The sequence below is a fragment of the Lates calcarifer genome, linkage group LG19 (assembly GCF_001640805.2).
Source record: "Lates calcarifer isolate ASB-BC8 linkage group LG19, TLL_Latcal_v3, whole genome shotgun sequence".
In the NCBI taxonomy this organism is placed as follows: Eukaryota; Metazoa; Chordata; class Actinopteri; family Centropomidae; genus Lates; species Lates calcarifer.
The window spans coordinates 21,965,954-21,985,411 of NC_066851.1; the positions used below are offsets into that span (position 1 = coordinate 21,965,954).

Sequence of the window (19,458 nt, forward strand, 5' to 3'; positions counted from 1 at the left end):
TAGAATATATAGAAGTTCAGTAGCACAAAGGATCAAATGATCTAGTAATTGTAATTAGCATTGTAGCAGCATTGTTTGAATGTATATACACATACTGCACAATTCATACACTCAACTGGCAGATTATTAGGTACACTTACACTATAACTAACATAGCGCCTCAAATTATATCCCTCCAAAATGACCATAAAGTTGAATCAGCACCTCTTTAAAAACAGTTCAAATAAACTGGATCATGAAGGGAGGATTTGTTGCAGGGCTAATGTATCAGCCTACATTTGTTTCAGCTAGGTGTGCCTAATAAAGTAGGTACAGTGAGTGTACATGTATCTACACAGTTCTTGTTGTTTATTGAACAAGGAAGCTGGGAGAGAGCAACCAGATGCAACACAGCAGAAGCACTGATTATATTAGGGACCACATTATGCTGAGGTGGTGCAAATAATTAAATTGGGTTTAATCAAATTACCACATACTAAGATATATCAAGAAAAGCACAGGAGGTCTGTTTGCACAGGGCTTACTGGGAACTTGGGGGTAACTGGGTTCATGTTCAGAGGATGGTAGACCAGCAAATCTTTTCCCAGACAGGGACCATTTAAGAAGGACATTAGACTAGATTGAATTGAAGCATGGGCCTGGACCTCACTTAACATCAGCCCCCTTGTGATTTGAAGGGAGGATCCAGGGACGCCATATTCTTTAGACTGCAAACCCTCTCCCTGACAAATACAGCACAATTATATTATATATATCATATTACAGACTGCAATGGCTTCATGCAGTCCTGCAAAATTTGTTCCCTCCTTCCTTTTGAAGTTCACTCCACTTTTATTAAGTGGTGTTATTTTAATGTGAGTAATTACTGTATTTTTCCTTTTCATATTTCCCTTTTTTAACCGTGAAGACGGTGTATTTTAGGAGGAAACCGATTATAACGGCAACACAAAAGTTACATTTAAACGTTAGCTCACATAGCAGCAACAATCCATTTACATTATTCTCGGTAAGAAACAAATACACATTCACATATTGTGGTTGTAAAAGCGAATGAGTGGGAAAATAATGTAGAAAAGAGGTGAAACGGTGTGAAAACAGACGGGAGACACCGGGGTCAGCTACTTCCTACGGTTGGTTTTTTGAAAGGACCGGTTGGATCCTCTCTCCGCTCCCGACCAATCGGAAGTGAGTATTTTTCGCGCTGGTTGGCCGGAGAGTTTGAGTTTCCCGCAAGCTTTTGATTCGACTTGAATGAAAGCCTCCGTTTTACAGGATGAATATGGACATTTTCTCCCTTTAACCACCGACAGGAGTTTCAACAGGTAACCACAAAGAAACGGTCTTTCATGTTATTGTCAGCCCCGGGGGTATTAGCCGGCACGAGTTTTTGCAAATACACTTGCTCGGGCCGACCATCCATTTTAGCAAGAGAGGGACCTGCTAGCTAGCAGGCTAGCTAACTATGCTAACGTTAAATGTGCAGTTTGGCTTGACTTGAATGGTACGCTGGTTAGCTTTGGCTAGCACCGTTAGCTTTTTTTGAAACGAGCTGTCATGGCGCCTACAAATTGAGTATATTAGTGAAACAGTAGCAAAACAATTTAAACCAGCTACCGCAATCGCACAGCCATGCACCCGTTTATTTATTCGCTTATTTGCTTTAATCGGGTGGGATAGCTAGCTAGTACGTTAATTGCATTTAGCTTTTGGGTGGCGGCTTTGTCTATTTGCTGGAATGCGGTGTAATGGCTGACTGTAGCGCTGACAGAGATGCGGTTGTACACTATGGGGAATGCTTGTCCGCTTGTCCATAGCTGGAATCCATGAGATTCCCACATCGTGGCTTCCGCTTCAGACTGTAGTCGGAGCCCGTTTCGTGCATGACATTATAGGGCAACCGCTGGCTAAAGTGGGTGTTTTACGTTGTCCATCAGAGCACTTTAACGGAATAGTTAACTTTAAAACGACTGAGCAGCTGTTACAAACGCTTGCGTTAACGAGATAAGTTCAGCCGTCTTGGCGTTATGATGCATCTAAGCCCAATTAACTTAACACACATCACAATGTAACACGCTAGCTTTTAACTGAAGCAGGGATGCATTTAAGTCCAGCAATTATTCGCACTCCAGTTGCAGTACTCGGACTTGTCAGCTGCTTCCATTTCCGCGGCTTTTCTAGCCGGTGATGCGGTGGCTACGCGGCACGGCTAGCCACCCACTCATTGGGCATTCGCTGCATGCGGTGGAGCCTGCAGCCTGGCTTCTCCCTTACCGCTTCGCCACAGTCTGCAGCTAGCAGCTAGCTAGTCCTTTTCCAGGAGAAAGCCAACTTGAAATTTGTCGCGGTAAGAGGTTTTCCGCCCGCCTTGTGGTTTTTGTTCGTATGCATGGATGTAATCGAGAATTTGTTTGACTTGACCTCTTTCACATTAGTTGGGATAAACGTATGGATTTGGATTTCACTGAGGCATTAGTATTCTTTTACTATTCTGAGGCATTGTTGCCTCAGACTTGTGTTCAATCGAGTCGCTTCGCCTATCTCATAAAAACATCCAAAACTACGCGGTTGGAACATTCCGTGACAGGTGCAGCTCTCTGTCCTCCAATCTCTCTGATCATGCTCCGCTGGAGCAACTGAGTGCCATTTTGTAAAATGTGTAACGTTATGCTCATAGGATTCATATCCCAGAATGCCATTTTATAAATTGCCAGAGGGAAGAGCATAAAAATTTGGGTGCATGATATTGTTAAAGATTTGTGACTGAACCTGTGGAATGAGAAGTTTCTGTGTGTTCCCTGTTCTGTAGCTCAGTGAGCCTGGAGGGGGTTAGATGGGATGGACACTAAAGGTAGCTCTCTGCCTTCGATGCCCGAACCAGCCAACCCGATCAGCATGAAGCAGCCGCCAGAGTCCCTTAGTGTACGGAAAGGTCGGGGGGACATGAGCAGTGACCCTGCTCTGCTAATGGACAAAGCTGCTGCCCAGCTGGCCGCCACACTACAAGACGGCGTCCTTCAGACGATGGCCGGCCACAGTCATAACAACCACAGCCACGAGAGGCTCAAAGACCTCACCTCCCGTGTGCTGAATGGGGACCAAGACGCGCTGCCCAAGCTCTGCGCTCCAGAGCCACCCATGCTGAAAGGTGCTGAAGCCCCTGCTACGAATGGCACCCATCAGCACAATTGCACTCCTCACACGGAACCTGAACTGAAGGTGACAATACCCCAGGTGGTCAAGCAGCCGCTGTTTGAACCATGCTGTGCCAATGGGACCAGTTTGGCCACGGCCACTGAAGGTACTATATCTGGACCCGAGAAGAGACAGGATGCGAAGAAGAGGAGGGGGAGACCTAACAAACCAAAACCTCAACCAAACCTCGGCTCCTCTGTCATCGCTGTGGAGCAACTTGACCACACAAATGCTGTAGATGGAGCTGGAGCAGCAGATGAGGTTTTGCTTTTATTCACGCTTTTAAGTAACAAAAGATGAATTCTTTTTTGTAATACTAAAACTAATGTTTGCTTGTGGCAGTTACTGCAGTGCAATACATTGTAATATGAGACAAACATTGACATAACTTTGTACTACTTATGCTGGGTATTAAGACAAAACAGTGATATAAAATCGATCTGTATGTACTTAATTAGTGCTAAACGGTCTCTACATACTTTTAGAAAACGTTGAAAATTGATAGAATGTTTGCAGAGCTGCAGAGAGTGTCATGTATGTGTATAGTTGTTCCCTAAGATTTACAGGATTAAATACTTGAGGTGATGTGTATGTGTCTGAAATAGTGTGTGGGAAAAGGTGTCAGAACGTTTATTACTTTCTATTTTTATCTATTGATTAACTGATTCCTCTTTCTCCTCTCCAGCCTGATCTCACCACAGAGACGACGGAGGAGGCTGCGGAGGCTGTGGAGGCTGCAGAGGCGTGTCCTTTGCCAACCCGTTTCTCTGTTGGCGATTTGGTGTGGACAAAGGTGTCAGGATACCCCTGGTGGCCTTGCATGGTGACCACAGACCCAGAGTTTAGCAATCACTTCAAACCGAAACAGAAAAGTGAGATACACTCACAAACCTCTGCTTCATAACTTTGTATTTATTATAAAGTTAAAGATTGAATAATCATTGTTTATTAAGTACTTACATTATAACGATTGTCTCGTTTTTATAACATTATTAGTTTAATTTAAGTCTTTGTTTTTTCCTGTTTTGTTTTTTTTCAGCAGCCAACAGCAGGTCAGGCCTCCTTTACCATGTGCAGTATTTTGGAGATGCCCCGGAGAGAGGCTACATCTTTGAGAAGAACATGGTGTCCTTCACTGGGGAGGATCAATACCAGGAGCTCAGCCAGGGCAACAAGCAGGCAGCCTCCCGCGTCATCCACAAAAAGGTAAATCAGCTTCTTGTCCTTTGTGAGACCCTTGTGTATTGACCTTTTATAGGGATGTGGTGTGCCACTGTTTAGAAAGACTTGTCACAGAAACCTTGCAACATTAAAACACTGCACTTCCTTAAAATGTTTTACACAAGGTATCGGCTCATCATTCTATTTCTAGAGAGTTGGAGAAGAGCCAAATAGTTGGTTAACAGGTAAAGACCAGAATATATTTTGCAACTTGATCCACAAGTTGTTAAATTTGATATTTTCCCTCCCAATCTCAACCTTAATTGTGTCTTTAAATACAGCCCCATTTGTTAGTGGCATCTTTTTTTATAGCAGCATGCACTTTCTGGTTAAACACAATGATTAAAACGTCACTACTGTATTATGTCTTTTTGTAACTTGTCATATAACCTTGTCGTTTTCTCCCTGTCATGCAGACTGCTCCATCTGTACCCCGCAAACTCCAGGCACAGTGGAACATGGGAGTCATTCAGGCCAAGGAGGCGCTCAGCATGTCGCTGGATGAGCGCATGGTGAACTTTGCATTTCTGTACGATGATGACGGGCCTCACCTGAACCCCCACATCCTGGAGAAGCTGAAGCCAAAACAGAGCGACAAGATGAACCAGGAAACGGAGTCAAGACTGAGCCCTAGATCTCCCCTCACTGCTGGTAGGCCCCGCTAACGACCCCTCAGCCGTTCCCCCCTCAGTCCCAGGGGTTGCCGATTAACTAACTGACTAATTGATTTTTCATTTGGCCCGTTAGATTTCAGGAAATAGTAAAATCTCCAGTTTCCCAGAGCTCAGGTTGACTGCTCACTGGAGAAACTGGCATCAGAGAGTGATCAGAGTTTCTGCTTAATCAGAAAAAGATTATTCGACTTATCAAGTAGTTGCTGCAGATCTAGCTCCTATGTAAGTTTGGAGGGTAGAAAAATGTACGAATGATGAAATTCATTCAGTTTTCGAATTCATCCTCAAAGAACCTAATGGTCCAAAATTGTGCAAGAATGATCTTGAAATACTGAGACAGCAGAGTCTAAAAACCCTAAAAAGAAAATACCACGATCATACTAACACAACCTGAAACCCTGAGAAAACATTTGGTTTTTCTCTCTGCAGATTCCCATCCACTCCTGAACCAGACTCTCCAGCTGTACCTCAGAAGAAAAAGAGAAGACCCAAACAGGCTCAGTCTCCCACCAAGACTGTGAGGAGAAGGAAAAAATCTGCAACAGACAACTCCTCTGACCCCGTGAAGAAAAGGAAATCAAAGCTGGTTTCTTCGACAGATGATGTTTCAGAGCCAGTCTCACTTCCAGTTTCAGTTCCAGGTTGGTTGAAAGTTGAAACCTGGGCAGCAGATCATCACTAGCCATCAGTTCAGTCGAGTCTGGCCATGGCTGGTATTTGTTTACCAGAGCTGTGGAATCTCCTGCTTTAAATTGCCATGTGTAGCCAGTAAAATTGTGAAGTGGGTCGATTAACGTGGAATTTATCACATAATGTGGCCTGTGTATTTAAGAATTTCCATTCCTGACTGTAGAGAGAGGGTAAATCCAAGTTTATTGTTGTGTTCTTGAGGCTTAGATAAGCACAGAATTCACCCAAGATGCTTTGATAGTTGTTGTTGATCACATTTGCACAGATCATTGTAGAGAGAACTAGATCAGTAACAAGTAACATTCATAATTTGATCCTCATTTGTATTCAATTTGGGGAAAATGGTTTTGATACATCCACATAGATTTGTTAAATTAAAAGAGCCTTTTGTTGTCGTAGTTGACAAAGTGAAGAAAAGGCGAAAGAGAAAGACTCCCGAAGAGCAGAGGACTGATTCCTCAGGTGAGTCAGTTGTCAGTTAATTTTTACGTAGAGAAACGTAGTCTCGTTTAAGAGAAACAAAGTTCAGGTGGATGAGCTTTGCAGCTGCAGCCAAGGTAGGGACTCTTAGATCGATCTTTGAGCTGAAATCCATGTGAAAATATTGTTTAATTGACGTTTTAAACAATTTTGTCTTCAGTCAAGAGGGAGCGAAAGAAGACCTCTAAAAGGCAGCTAACAGACGCTGAAGCAGACAAGGACCAGCAGCCGAAAAAGAGACGCAAAATGAGCAAAGATGCTGAAAAACAGGTGCGTCTCCATCTGGTGTGATGTCGAGTGAGGCACAAAACTGCACCTGTTCTTAAATAGTTATCATTGACACTGAAGAAGACTGTCAGCGTGGAGAATTTAAACCATTCGCTTTTAAAGTAAAAGCCTGAGAAAATTGATATTTGATGCAATAAGACCATTGGTTTCCTTGTTTATTCCACTTACTCTCAGGCTTCGACTTCAGACGGAACAGTCAAAAAGCGGCGATGGAGGAAGAAAACTGACGACGACGTGAAAGAAACCAAGAGACGACAGAAAAAGTCAAAAGATCCTCTTACTGGTAAACAACCACTTTACTCTCTTTTAAATTCACGCCTCTGTGATTTGTTCTGTGGCTTCACTCTCGTCTTGGCTGCTTTATTGTGGCCCTGCAGTTCTTGGTAATTACAGTTCAAACATTTTGACTGTACACAGATGACCAAGATGCAGAGAAACCAAAGCGTAGGAGGAAAAGGAAACAGGATGGAGAGAACCAGGCCACGCCTGCTAAGGCAAAGAAGAGGAGGTCCTCCCCGTGTCCTGATCCTGAGGTGAGAGGAAATGACCTCAGGTGGTATTATATTAAATTACACAAACTTTTTAAAGTGTAGAGAACCGGTTTGCTTTAAAAAACTCTCAATTTTCCACCTGATAGCAAAACTCTTCAAGTAACAAACCCACATTGGCAATTGTGATTAGTTTTCTTTATCAGTCAGGCGTGAAGGAAATGAATAGGCTTCAGTTATTTTGTGCGTCATTGAGCACAAACGTACGGGTGTGGACATGCTATTGATTTCCATTATTTTAGTCATAGTTCATCACATGTTTGCTGCAGGGTTCTGGGAGTGAAGGACGTCCTGATTCTCCGAGTGACAGCTTAGACGGGACAAAGAAAGGTGAACGGAAGAAGGAGTTTCGTCTGCCAGGTAGGTCTGCCCTTCCAGCGTGTGACTGTGTTTAATAATTTTAATCTGTTTATTTTGTCCTGATTTCCATTGATCTTTAATTCTGTAACTGTCTGAATCTCTGCATCTCGTTCCCACAGATGTGCGAGCAGGCTGGTGAGGACTTGGTGCCCTGTGAAGGTCAATGTTGTGGGATGTTTCACCTCCACTGTCTCGGTCTGTCCCTCAAACCTGACGACAAGCTGCTGTGTCAGGAGTGCAGCACAGGTGAGACGTTCTCTGGTGCAGACAGAGGGAGAGGTATTTCTGTCCTTGTTTGTCATTGCAGCTGTTTAACATTTCTCCCCTTAACTCTCGTCAGGAATTCACTCGTGTTTCACCTGTAAGCAGTCGGAGGGCGAGGTGCGTCGCTGCCACGTCCCACACTGCGGCAAGTTCTACCACGAAGCGTGCGTCCGCCTCAACCCCCTCACGTTGTTCGACAACAAGGGCTTCCGCTGCCCGCTCCACACCTGCCTGAGCTGCCACTACGGCTGCCGCACCAAGCACAAATCCACCAAGGGTGAGGAACCGTAGCATTACACCTGTGTCACTTTTTACTGTTTAGATTTACATTTGGGAGGGAAGATTTAATCCTGAGACGTGGGCTCAAATTCATCCGTTGGTGCAGTTTAAGATGCTGCTTATCTTCATGTTTATATCTGGGTGTTTATACAAGCTGTTCATTTCTTGCTCATTGAACGTCAGAACTAAAGGATGGAATTTTATTGAGGCTGTGTGGGAAGGACGGTTTTGAGTCAGCTGTCCATTTTAACAGCTGTAAAGGAAACACATAATCGTCATTGTCATCCAGATAAGTTAGAAACTTCATGACATTTGAAGAGTTTCAAAACAGATATGTTTGATATTAAGAAAAGAAAGAAAGAAGAGTGAGGTTTTTTCTTTTTGCCAATTTCACCTAGAAGTATTGCCAGAGTTACAAGCATGATGCAGAAGTAGCTTTTATTTGTAAAAAGTGCTCCTTTATAACTTAAGACTCCTTCAATAAATAGACTTCAGGCTCTTTTCTGGAGCTTTTGACTCAGTGAAGACAGTTTCCCCTGATTGTTTTATCTGCCTTGTGTCATGGTCAGATTACAACATTTGATCTGGTGACAATGAAAACAAGGATTTAATGAAATATAATGCAGACATCCTTCATTGCTACTGTGTGACTAATCTGGGTAATCCCCACCAGGAGTACACCACGTTCTTGAATAAAGACAAAAGTTAAAGGTTGTATGATGGAAAAAATATCCAAAGGTGACGGCTAGACTTTCAAATAAACCAACCGTTTCAGGTCACTGGTATATCTGTGTAATCCGGTGTGTGTCTCGCTCTCCACGTTGCAGGTAGGTTAATGCGTTGCCTACGCTGCCCGGTAGCGTACCACGTCGGTGACCCGTGTGTGGCCGCGGGCAGCGAGATGATCACCAACACCGCCATCATCTGCACCAACCACTTCAACGCCAAGAAGGGCTACAGCCACCACAGTCACGTTAACGTCAGCTGGTGTTTCGTCTGCTCCAAAGGTTTGCATCTTCTCCTCTCACACTAATAGCTTTTTAATGATGATTTGTTGTTTACATAACCAACAAGCCATGTAAGTACAGTCGTTTTAAAGCCTCTGTTGTGCTGCTAGAACCAAGCTCCAAGTTTTATAGTCAACTTCCATTCAGATATGAGTTTTCATCTTTAACTGAGGATGTTGTGGCTGAAATTGATGTTTTTAGAGAAATACAGTTGGTAAATATCTTTAATGCTTCTCCTACACTTGCTCAGTTCTTTGTACACGTTTGTTTCCTTCTTTACAACATTTCTTGCAGGCACATGTAGCTTTAGAGAATTCAGATCACAGTGCAAATCAAACCATCTCACTCGTTCTAACTTGTGTGTCCAGACCTCTCTTGACACTGTTTCCCCTCAGGAAATGAATTATAAGCAGTGATAAGTGTTTTTCCCTGAATTGTTTTATTTCATGATGTTAGCAGAAGTGTTTATTTCCGGCTACTATCAAACACCGCAACAGTCCCTTCTTTAATAAGCTGTAATGGCTTTACAGAAAGTTATGTGAAGTTAAAGGGTTGTAGATTTTCTAAATGTTCTTCTCGAGGCAACAAAAGTGTCGTCTAAAAAATATTAATATCTCCTTAATCTCTGTAAAGTGTAATAGGGAAATCATTTTGGCCCAGTCGACTGCACTAAAGCTGAATTGTAGTGGGTGTGGAGCCATTAATCAAACGCTGCTGCTGCTGCAGAAAATCACTGAGGAAACGCTGAACTACAGCAGTTCCTGAGAGTCAGTTTTCAGTTGAAATCACAGCCAGTTAATGTGGAGACAGCTGTAACATCACATGGGTGTTAATATTTTTTTCAGTTTGTGTGAGATGATGCTGAAATGCCCTTCATTGCAAACTCTTGTGAAAATGCCTCTGAGCCACTGCGTCAGTCCTCCCCATGTACGCACTCGCTTTGCAACCAGAACACACAGAACAACAATGTGTGGGTCGATTAACGAGTGGGTACGTGGCAGCTTTTTTGGCTGCTAGTCAGACTAAACATTTGCGCTTTATTGTGCTTGTTTTTATCACCCTTGTACAGATGACTCAACTGTAAATTAGAGCTCACATGCCAGCTTTTTTACAGCCGCTGAGTCGAAACTAAACGTCTGAAATATTCCACACCCATCCATAATGTCTTCCAGGTTTAATTGGATTTCTCTCTGTGTGTTGCAGGAGGGCAGCTGCTGTGTTGTGAGTCCTGTCCAGCAGCTTTTCACCCCGACTGCCTGAACATCGCGATGCCTGACGGGAGCTGGTTCTGCAACGACTGCAGAGCCGGAAAGAAACCCAAATACAGAGACATCATCTGGGTCAAACTAGGAACATACAGGTGAGAGAAAGTGTTCAGATCTTTGTTTCCATGCATGTTTGGCCCTGAATGCACAGTGTAACTCATGCTGCTGCTTCTCCTCAGATGGTGGCCTGCAGAGATCCACCACCCGCGAAACATACCCACCAACATCCAGCACCTTCGCCATGAGATCGGAGAGTTTCCCGTCTTCTTCTTCGGCTCCAAGGATTACTTCTGGACTCACCAGGGCCGAGTGTTTCCCTACATGGAGGGAGACAGGGGCAGCAAGCATCAGAGGACTGGCATCGGCAAAGTTTTTAAGAACGGTAACACTCCCGGCTGAATAAACATCTCAGGCAAAATTTCATTAAAAGTCATGAAAGAAGTGAGGAATATAAACATAACCAAAGTTGTATCAAAGCACAGTTTTTTCACAGTTTAAAGTTGGGATAGCAAAAAGTTAAATTTATGATACAGACAATTTTTCTCAAATTAAAATGTTCTACCATGTTGAAAATGTAGTAAAGTATGCTGGTCCTAATTTAAATAATGACTTTTAGGTATTGATATACAGTAAAGTCTGTAAAATAAAACCCACTTGTTACACTGTGCCAACTACAGCTGAACAATTAGTCAAAATATAAATGAAACTGCGCTTTGGCCAAGTTCCATATCCATGTTTGCTAAATACAAAACATACATACTATTCTAAATAAAGCATTGTGGTGTCACATCATCATCACGTTTATATTTGATTCAGTGAAAAGAAAATTCAAGAACTCCCACCAAAATCTTGACTCATACTGTACTCACATTATCTGTCAAAATAACCGCAGTATGATTTTATATTTGCATATCATTCTGCCACTAACTGTTGCAACATTTACTTTGAGGCGTTGTCTTAACTTAAATTTGTGTTTACGTTGTTGTGCTTCCTCAGCTCTGTTGGAGGCCGAAGCTCGGTTCAAGGAGATAAAAATGAAACGAGAGGCCAAGGAAGCGCAAGAGAACAGCCGGAAACCACCGCCGTACAAATTTATCAAGGTGAGAAATCTCATCATATGATTCTTCTTTTTTTTTCTGTTGGCGTAACTGCGAAGAATGTTAATAATTTGAATGTTTTACTTTAATCTTTTCTGGATTAGATTCATGGCTTCATTTAAAAATGTTAACGTTTCAATATGCTGATGATTTTCCTTCTTTTCAGGTCAACAAACCAGTCGGCAAAGTTCAGGTCTACACCGCAGACATTTCCGAGATCCCCAAGTGTAACTGCAAACCGACAGACGAGAGGCCGTGTGGGTTCGAGTCCGAGTGTCTGAACCGTATGCTTCAGTACGAGTGCCACCCTCAGGTGTGTCCCAGCGGGGAGCGCTGCTGTAATCCAGGACTTCACCAAACGCCTTTACCCAGAGACCAAGATCATCAAGACTCCCGGAAAAGGCTGGGGCCTGGTCTCCCTGCGGGACATCAAGAAGGTGAGAGGGAGAGGCTTTCTGAGCATAAAACAGTCTTTCCTCGTGTTTAGTGTCAAGATTCATTCATCTTTATTAAAGGTTCATATGTCCAGTTTGTTCAAACAAAGTTAATTTCCCTTCGATTTAATGTTGTGGAACATAAAAATCGCCGAAAGGGTCTGAATACTTTTATAGGCGCTGTAGCCTATCTATCTTGCGTTTTTAAAACACCTGCACCGTGGACGCTCTCCAGTATCGAGGCAGCGCTGGTCTGTGGTCTGATGGTAGCGTTTCTCAAACAGGGCGAGTTTGTGAACGAATACATCGGAGAGCTGATCGATGAGGAGGAGTGCAGGGCGAGGATTAAGTACGCCCAAGAAAACAACATCACGGACTTCTACATGCTCACCATCGACAAGGTTAGTGTGGATTGTCCGTTGTGTTTTGGTATATGTGTGATTTGTTTTTGCTCTGCAGTGTCAGGACGCTGTTTTCTCAGCAGCGGTTCCATTTCCACTCAGAGCTAGAGCAACAAAATGGTATTGCATTGGGAATGTTGCTTTACAGACGGCTGTAACATTACAGTGGTCAATACTACAAATACCAGTGGATCCTCATAAATGGATCTACTCTTAATGCTAATGATCAAAATAGAAATAAGAAAAGATTAAGAAACCAAACGCCTCCTTTTTCTTTTTTAAGGATCGAATCATCGATGCTGGTCCAAAAGGAAACTACTCTCGCTTCATGAACCACAGCTGTCAGCCCAACTGTGAGACGCAGAAGTGGACGGTGAACGGCGACACCCGGGTCGGCCTGTTCGCCGTCTGTGACATCCCAGCAGGTGAGACGGGTTACCAATGAGGCCGAGGTGAATTTTAAAGAATGAGATGGGTCGTAATTATTCAGGGATAAAGAGGACACTCGCTCATTGTGTTTATGTCCATCTAGTTTTATTCATTCGTTCATTTTTTTTGTTTGGATCGCAGGGACTGAGCTGACCTTTAACTACAACCTGGACTGCCTCGGCAACGAGAAGACCGTCTGTCGCTGCGGCGCCCCGAACTGCAGCGGTTTTCTCGGTGATCGTCCTAAGGTGAGCTTTATTAGTAGAGCTGCAAAGTCTGGTTCTGATTTAAGTTGAACATATAAATCATGAATTCCCGGAGTCACAATCAGGTTTATTAAGCAGTACTGTCTTTCTTGGACCGTCCTTTTAAATTCTAATAATTTTTACATGCAATGAGAAATGCTCAAATTGATTCCGCAGAACTCAAACGGCCAAACAGCCGATCCCAAAGGGAAGAGGTTGAAGAGAAAGTACAAAAAGAGGAAAAGCGAGGGAAAGAAAAAGTCGGAGGACGAGTGTTTCCGCTGTGGAGACGGAGGGCAGCTGGTGCTCTGTGACAAGAAAACCTGCACCAAAGCTTATCACCTGTCCTGCCTGAACCTCACCAAGAGACCCTTCGGTAAGAAACGTAATCACGTTATCAGTCCTCTTTAGAGACTTTTTCATTTAAAATAGATATTTTTTTACTGTAAAAAAGTGTTACAGCCTTTAAATTTGTAAGAATTTCTACAGTTTGTAGAACGGCCTCCTGTCCAGCCAGTTAACTATATTTATAAGATTTTAACTAAAGTTTGGGCGTCTCTCTGTAAGTATGAGGACCAAAACATTTTTAATAATCTTCATCACTTTTTTAATTCTGGTTTGTAGCTGTTCATTTCTCTCTCTCTTCAGTGTTGAGTTGTTTTTGCCGATTCATTCAAAGATTCACAGAAATCAACGTGACTATTTTCTGCTTTTCTTTGTGATATATGACAGTAAATCGAATAGTTTATTAGTTATTAAAGCCCAATAATCAGAGTATTCATCAGTAATGAAAATAATTGCCCTATACTCGCCTCCTGCAGGCCGCTGGGACTGCCCCTGGCACCACTGTGACGTCTGCGGGAAAAACTCTGAGGCTTTCTGCCAGCTCTGCCCCAACTCCTTCTGCAAGGCTCACCAGGAGGGGGCGCTGCGCCCCTGGCCTCCCACGGGACAGCTGTGCTGTCTGGAGCACGACGAGCTGGAGGGGACGGACAGCCAGGATCAGGACGTCAACCTGGAGACGACCGCACCGACCGCCACTACTGCCGCCATCGCCGGCCGTCCTCCCAAAGGCTCCAGGAAGGCAGAAGGAGCCGAGGCCAAAACAAAGGGCTCTAAGAGGAAAGCAGCGGAGGCCTAAAGTGACCTTTGACCCCCCACCCACCTCCTCAGAGAGCCAAAACACCAAACTAGACTCTGACACCTGCTTCCTCCCGTTCATGAACAAATATGAACCCCTCGTAATAATTTCTTCAGGATCACAGAAACCAAGGCACTGTACATCTTCGTCATCAGGGAAAGCCGCTGATCTCTCACATGCTCGGCAACGACCTCTAGCTCGCCGCTCAGACTTTTCTTGTTTTTATTTTATTTTATTTTTTTAAATAACATTTTCAGGTTTGTTTTTACTTGTCTGCACTGAGGCGAACCATCTGTGGTAAAGCACAAAACAGCAGAGCGAGCGCAGGTCAGGAAACTTTGGCTTGTGGATCCTAACTCTTCATTCTTCTTCCACCAACCAGACTGCCTTTTGTTTTGTTTTGTTTTGTTTTGTTTGTTTTACTGTTGTCTTTGTTTTTTGATTATTTGATTTTTAAAATAACAAAAGAAACCAGTGGGTTTCTGCAGAAACAAACTGAACCAGCCTGAAGTAATGCTGAGCGGCAGCGTCACTGTCTGCTAACTTGAATCTCAGTCACCTCCCACCCCCTCACTCAACACGGATGATCTTGAACAGCAGAGTTTTATAGCTATATCTATATATGTGTATATCAAAGACCAAAATTATGATTACTGGAATAGTGTAAGACATCAAACAGGTTGCCAAATGGATTGTTTTTATTTTTATATATAGTATATATATGCCAGATGTAATATCAAACACCAAGACACTATGGATAGGCCTCAGATGACCTCTTTACTTTGATTTCGTAGCCATAGGTTACATTTAACTGTAGACATGTTTGCTATTTTACAACCTGTTATTTTTGTTTTAGCTCAGTTTTACGTTTTAGAATTTTTTTTTTTTTTTTTTTATCAGGATGCTGAACAATGGCGCTACAAACCGTTTATCTACCTGCCCGTCTGTCCAGAGAATGAGGGATTAACAGAAAGTATTAAACCCAGGAGAACGCTCTTAAAACTGCCGTCTGACATAAAAACACTACTGGGAGGTTTAAAGGGCTTTGACACACTCTGAGTAAAAACCAGATAAATGAAGGAATGGCAGCGATTCTCTTGAACCTTTTTCTAAGTTTAAGTGTTGAGTCTTAACCTTAAGGTGCTGTTTGTTTGTGTTTTCCACTGAAGTATCTGAAATCTGAGGTACAAAGATTTTTCTTTAACGTATAAACACACATCATGCTGTTTGGAATCTGAAGGCCTTTCAGTGTCACTAGCCGTTGCTTGTCATTGGTGATAAAGTCATCTGTAGTTGAGGGTTTGAAACGAAGACCTCAGCTTTTTTTTTTTAAATTCCTCTGGAGGTTTTTAGTCTGAAAACTGCTTCCTGCCTGTTGTTTAATACTTTAACATGAGCTAACGGCACACTGGCTAACACCTTGTGACTCAAAATTTCCCTAAACCTTTCATGTCCTCACTTGACAAAGCATTATAAGGACTGAGGCTTGAGACAACTACAGAGCACTGTGGCCATTTTCAGACGTTAGACTCAGCTCTGTGCTGTTTTCTTAGAGCTCCAGCTGCACTTAATTCTCAGCTGTACATTTATAGAAAAACCACCAGAGTTACTAACCTCAGACTTTCTATGTAATCACTCAAAAAGCTGAACTGCGTGTGCATGTAATAGGAGCTGCTTAACTCTCTTAGGTTACCAACTTATCAATCAGCACATGTATTTGAAAGTGATGGAGACTGGCTGGAAACCAGCTCCACCTTCTTCAGTCTGACAAAACGAGAATTAGAACATTTCACAGATCTGAAAATTCAAAAAAAGAAAAAAAAAAAAAGAAGAAATTATTTTGAGCAGCAAAATTAAAGTGACCCTTAAGGTTCATCTCATGATTCTTTGTGAGGGTGCTAGCGTGTCCCATCTTCAGACGCCATCAGTGCATACATCTGGAAAAGATGAGCTTAAAGTTGATTAAACTGGAGCTGTTACAGTAACACCAAGCTGAGTCTGGAATGTTCTAAAATGGCCACCGTACTTGGAGCTTTGAAACCATCTTAAATCATGGTCGGCTCGGGTGACAAGAACACAAAAGCTGAGTATTGTATGTTTCTCAAATAATTGTTTTTGACTGAATCTGTTACATTTAAGAGTTAATATCACCAGTCTCTGTTTTTTTGGTTGGTTGAGATTGTTCCACTAATACTGAGGCTACAGACGTTTCTTGTGCCTTTAATTTCATATTTAACATTGACAAAAACAAGTGTAGGACTATTTCATCTCGAATCCAGGCGTTGTTTTATCTGAAAGCCACTCTTTTTCTCTCTTTTTGAGATCTGTAAAACATCTCCAAAAACCAGTTTTGACTTGTACAGACACGACATGAGGCTGTTTTTGTAACTGCACCTTTTTGGTTTATTTTTGTTTTCATTTTTCCCAGGGCATGTGAATGGGACATGTCCACAGGTGCAGCAAAGTTATGAGTATCCTGCAACTTTCTACATTACGATCTTCATCCTAACCTTGATTTGTGTTGAGTGAATGTAGTCCAGCCAGTTATTTTTGTAAGCACTGTAATTCCCTGTAGAGCTGAAGTGTAATGTGTGCGTAGGGGTTTCATTCTGTAACTACTGTCATAGTAAACCAGAGACTAATATGTACATAATGTATAAGTGGTAATAGTGATGCATCTATTGTAAATATCATACAATTTCTCTGACATTGTATGTTTTTGTTTTTTTTTCTTGCTGCAGTGCTGAAACACTTTTTTGTGCAGGTTCTCACATCTGTTGAATCGTGCAATAAAAAGTGATCGAACATGCATCCAGTCTGTGGGACTACTGGACTTTTGTTACTAACCTGTGCTGATTATTTTTTTATTTATGACTTGTGACATCTAAAAGGCTAACTCCAGTCCTTTTGGGTGTAAATGATTGATAGGGTCAAAAAGCTTTGGAATCAGCTCAGTATTGCTGCAATGTAATCTTGTATCCACTTAAAAGTACGACCGGTAAAGTGCTTGTTTTTGACACACCAGAGTCCATTGACAAAAACATTAATTTTACCAAGTAGAACGCGGGAGTTGCTTCAACTTCCACAACTTAAACTGATTCGTCTGTGGATGTGGATTCAATTCTTATAAGCCTCAGTAAATTTTGAAGTCCAACACCAAAAGTAAACACTCAAATACTCTTTAAGAAACGCACTTTCAGAGCGTCTGATGAATTGGTTCAGGATGTAAAAAAAAAATACTTGTGCTTTGGTGCCTATCGCGCTGCAATTACACCACTGAAACGTTAGGAGGCGGTGTGGGGTTTCTGTGCCCCTGTGTTGACTTTCTTCATGTAGTTCATGTTGGAGTTTGAACTACTAAACGTTGACCAACGGTTTCTTTTACTTAAGTTACTTTGACGCAGTAAACAGAGAAGGCGTTGTGCAGTTTTTTAGTTTCCGGCTGCAATTTTCCGGCTCTAATTTTCAGGCTGCACACCCTGACCCTCAAAGGCTCCTAACCCCTAACCTTCAAAGGCTCAAAAAAATATATGGTAAATCACAGGTCAAATGGCTTGGGCCATTAGACCCTAACCTTAACCCTAACCCTAACCATGATTTTAAGATTGGAACCCTAACCATGATTTTTGTAACCTAACCATGATTTTAAGAGTGTAACCCTAACCATGATTTTAAGATTGGAACCCTAACCATGATTTTTACAACCCTAACCCTAACCATGATTTTAAGATTGGAACCCTAACCATGATTTTTACAACCCTAACCCTAACCATGATTTTAAGATTGGAACCCTGACCATGATTTTTACAACCCTAACCCTAACCATGATTTTAAGATTGGAACCCTAACCATGATTTTAAGATTGGAACCCTAACCATGATTTTAAGATGTAACCCTAACCCTAACCCTAACCATGATTTTGAAACCTAACCCTAACCATGATTTTAAGAGTTGGTAACCCTAACCATGATTTTAAGAGTGTGAACCCTAACCATGATTTTAAACCTAACCCTAACCATGATTTTAAGATTGGAACCCTAACCATGATTTTTACAACCCTAACCCTAACCATGATTTTTAACAACCCTAACCCTAACCATGATTTTAAGAGTGTAACCCCTAACCCTAACCCTAACCATGATTTTAAGAGTGTAACCCTAACCCTAACCCTAACCATGATTTTAAGATTGGAACCCTAACCCTAACCATGATTTTAAGATTGGAACCCTAACCATGATTTTTACAACCCTAACCCTAACCATGATTTTAAGATGTGTAACCCTAACCCTAACCCTAACCATGATTTTTAGCAACCCTAACCCTAACCATGATTTTAAGAGTGTAACCCTAACCCTAACCCTAACCATGATTTTTGCAACCCTAACCCTAACCATGATTTTAAGATTGGAACCCTAACCATGATTTTAAGATTGGAACCCTAACCTAACATGATTTTAAAGACCCTAACCCTAACCATGATTTTAAGATTGGAACCCTAACCATGATTTTTTACAACCCTAACCCTAACCATGATTTTAAGATTGGAACCCTAACCATGATTTTTGACAACCCTAACCCTAACCATGATTTTAAGATTGGAACCCTAACCATGATTTTTACAACCTAACCCTAACCATGATTTTAAGATTGGCAACCCTAACCATGATTTTGAACAACCCTAACCCTAAAACCCCTAACCATGATTTTAAGATGTAACCCCTAACCCTAACCCTAACCATGATTTTAAGAGTGTAACCCTAACCCATAACCCTAACCATGATTTTTACAACCCTAACCCTAACCATGATTTTAAGATTGGAACCCTAACCATGATTTTAAGAGTGTAACCCTAACCATGATTTTACAACCCTAACCCTAACCATGATTTTTGCAACCCTAACCCTAACCCTAACCATGATTTTTAACAAACCCTAACCCTAACCATGATTTTAAGATTGGAACCCTAACCATGATTTTAAGAGTGTAACCCTAACCATGATTTTAAATTGACAACCTAACCCTAACCCTAACCATGATTTTAAGATTGGAACCCTAACCATGATTTTTGACCAACCCTAACCCTAACCATTGATTTTAAGATTGGAACCCTAACCATGATTTTTGCAACCCTAACCCTAACCATGATTTTAAGAGTGTGAACCCTAACCATGATTTTAAGGAACCTGATGAACCCTAACCATGATTTTTACCATACCCTAACCCTAACCATGATTTTAAGAGTGGCAACCCTAACCCTAACCCTAACCATGATTTTAAGATTGGAACCCTAACCATGATTTTTGCAACCCCTACCATAGACCCTAACCATGATTTTAAGATTGTGTAACCCCTAACCATGATTTTAAAGATTTGGTAACCCTACCTAACCATGATTTTTTGATTACAACCTAACCCTAACCATGATTTTAAGATTTGGAACCCT

General features: G+C 42.0%; 1 protein-coding gene across 1 annotated transcript; it reads left to right on the forward strand.

Moving 5' to 3' along the window:
- Positions 1-2,812: 2,812 nt before the first annotated feature.
- Positions 2,813-16,826, forward strand: nsd2 (nuclear receptor binding SET domain protein 2). The gene is given in 23 exon segments (XM_018685519.2): positions 2,813-3,453; positions 3,878-4,064; positions 4,232-4,398; positions 4,830-5,103; positions 5,549-5,728; positions 6,418-6,527; positions 6,720-6,828; positions 6,963-7,078; positions 7,363-7,440; positions 7,442-7,453; positions 7,573-7,699; positions 7,794-7,994; positions 8,824-9,003; positions 10,207-10,363; positions 10,448-10,650; positions 11,265-11,368; positions 11,532-11,708; positions 11,710-11,802; positions 12,084-12,200; positions 12,484-12,625; positions 12,771-12,877; positions 13,052-13,250; positions 13,696-16,826. Coding segments are annotated over 23 exon segments (3,978 nt in total). The 5' UTR covers positions 2,813-2,835; the 3' UTR covers positions 14,016-16,826.
- Positions 16,827-19,458: the final 2,632 nt, after the last annotated feature.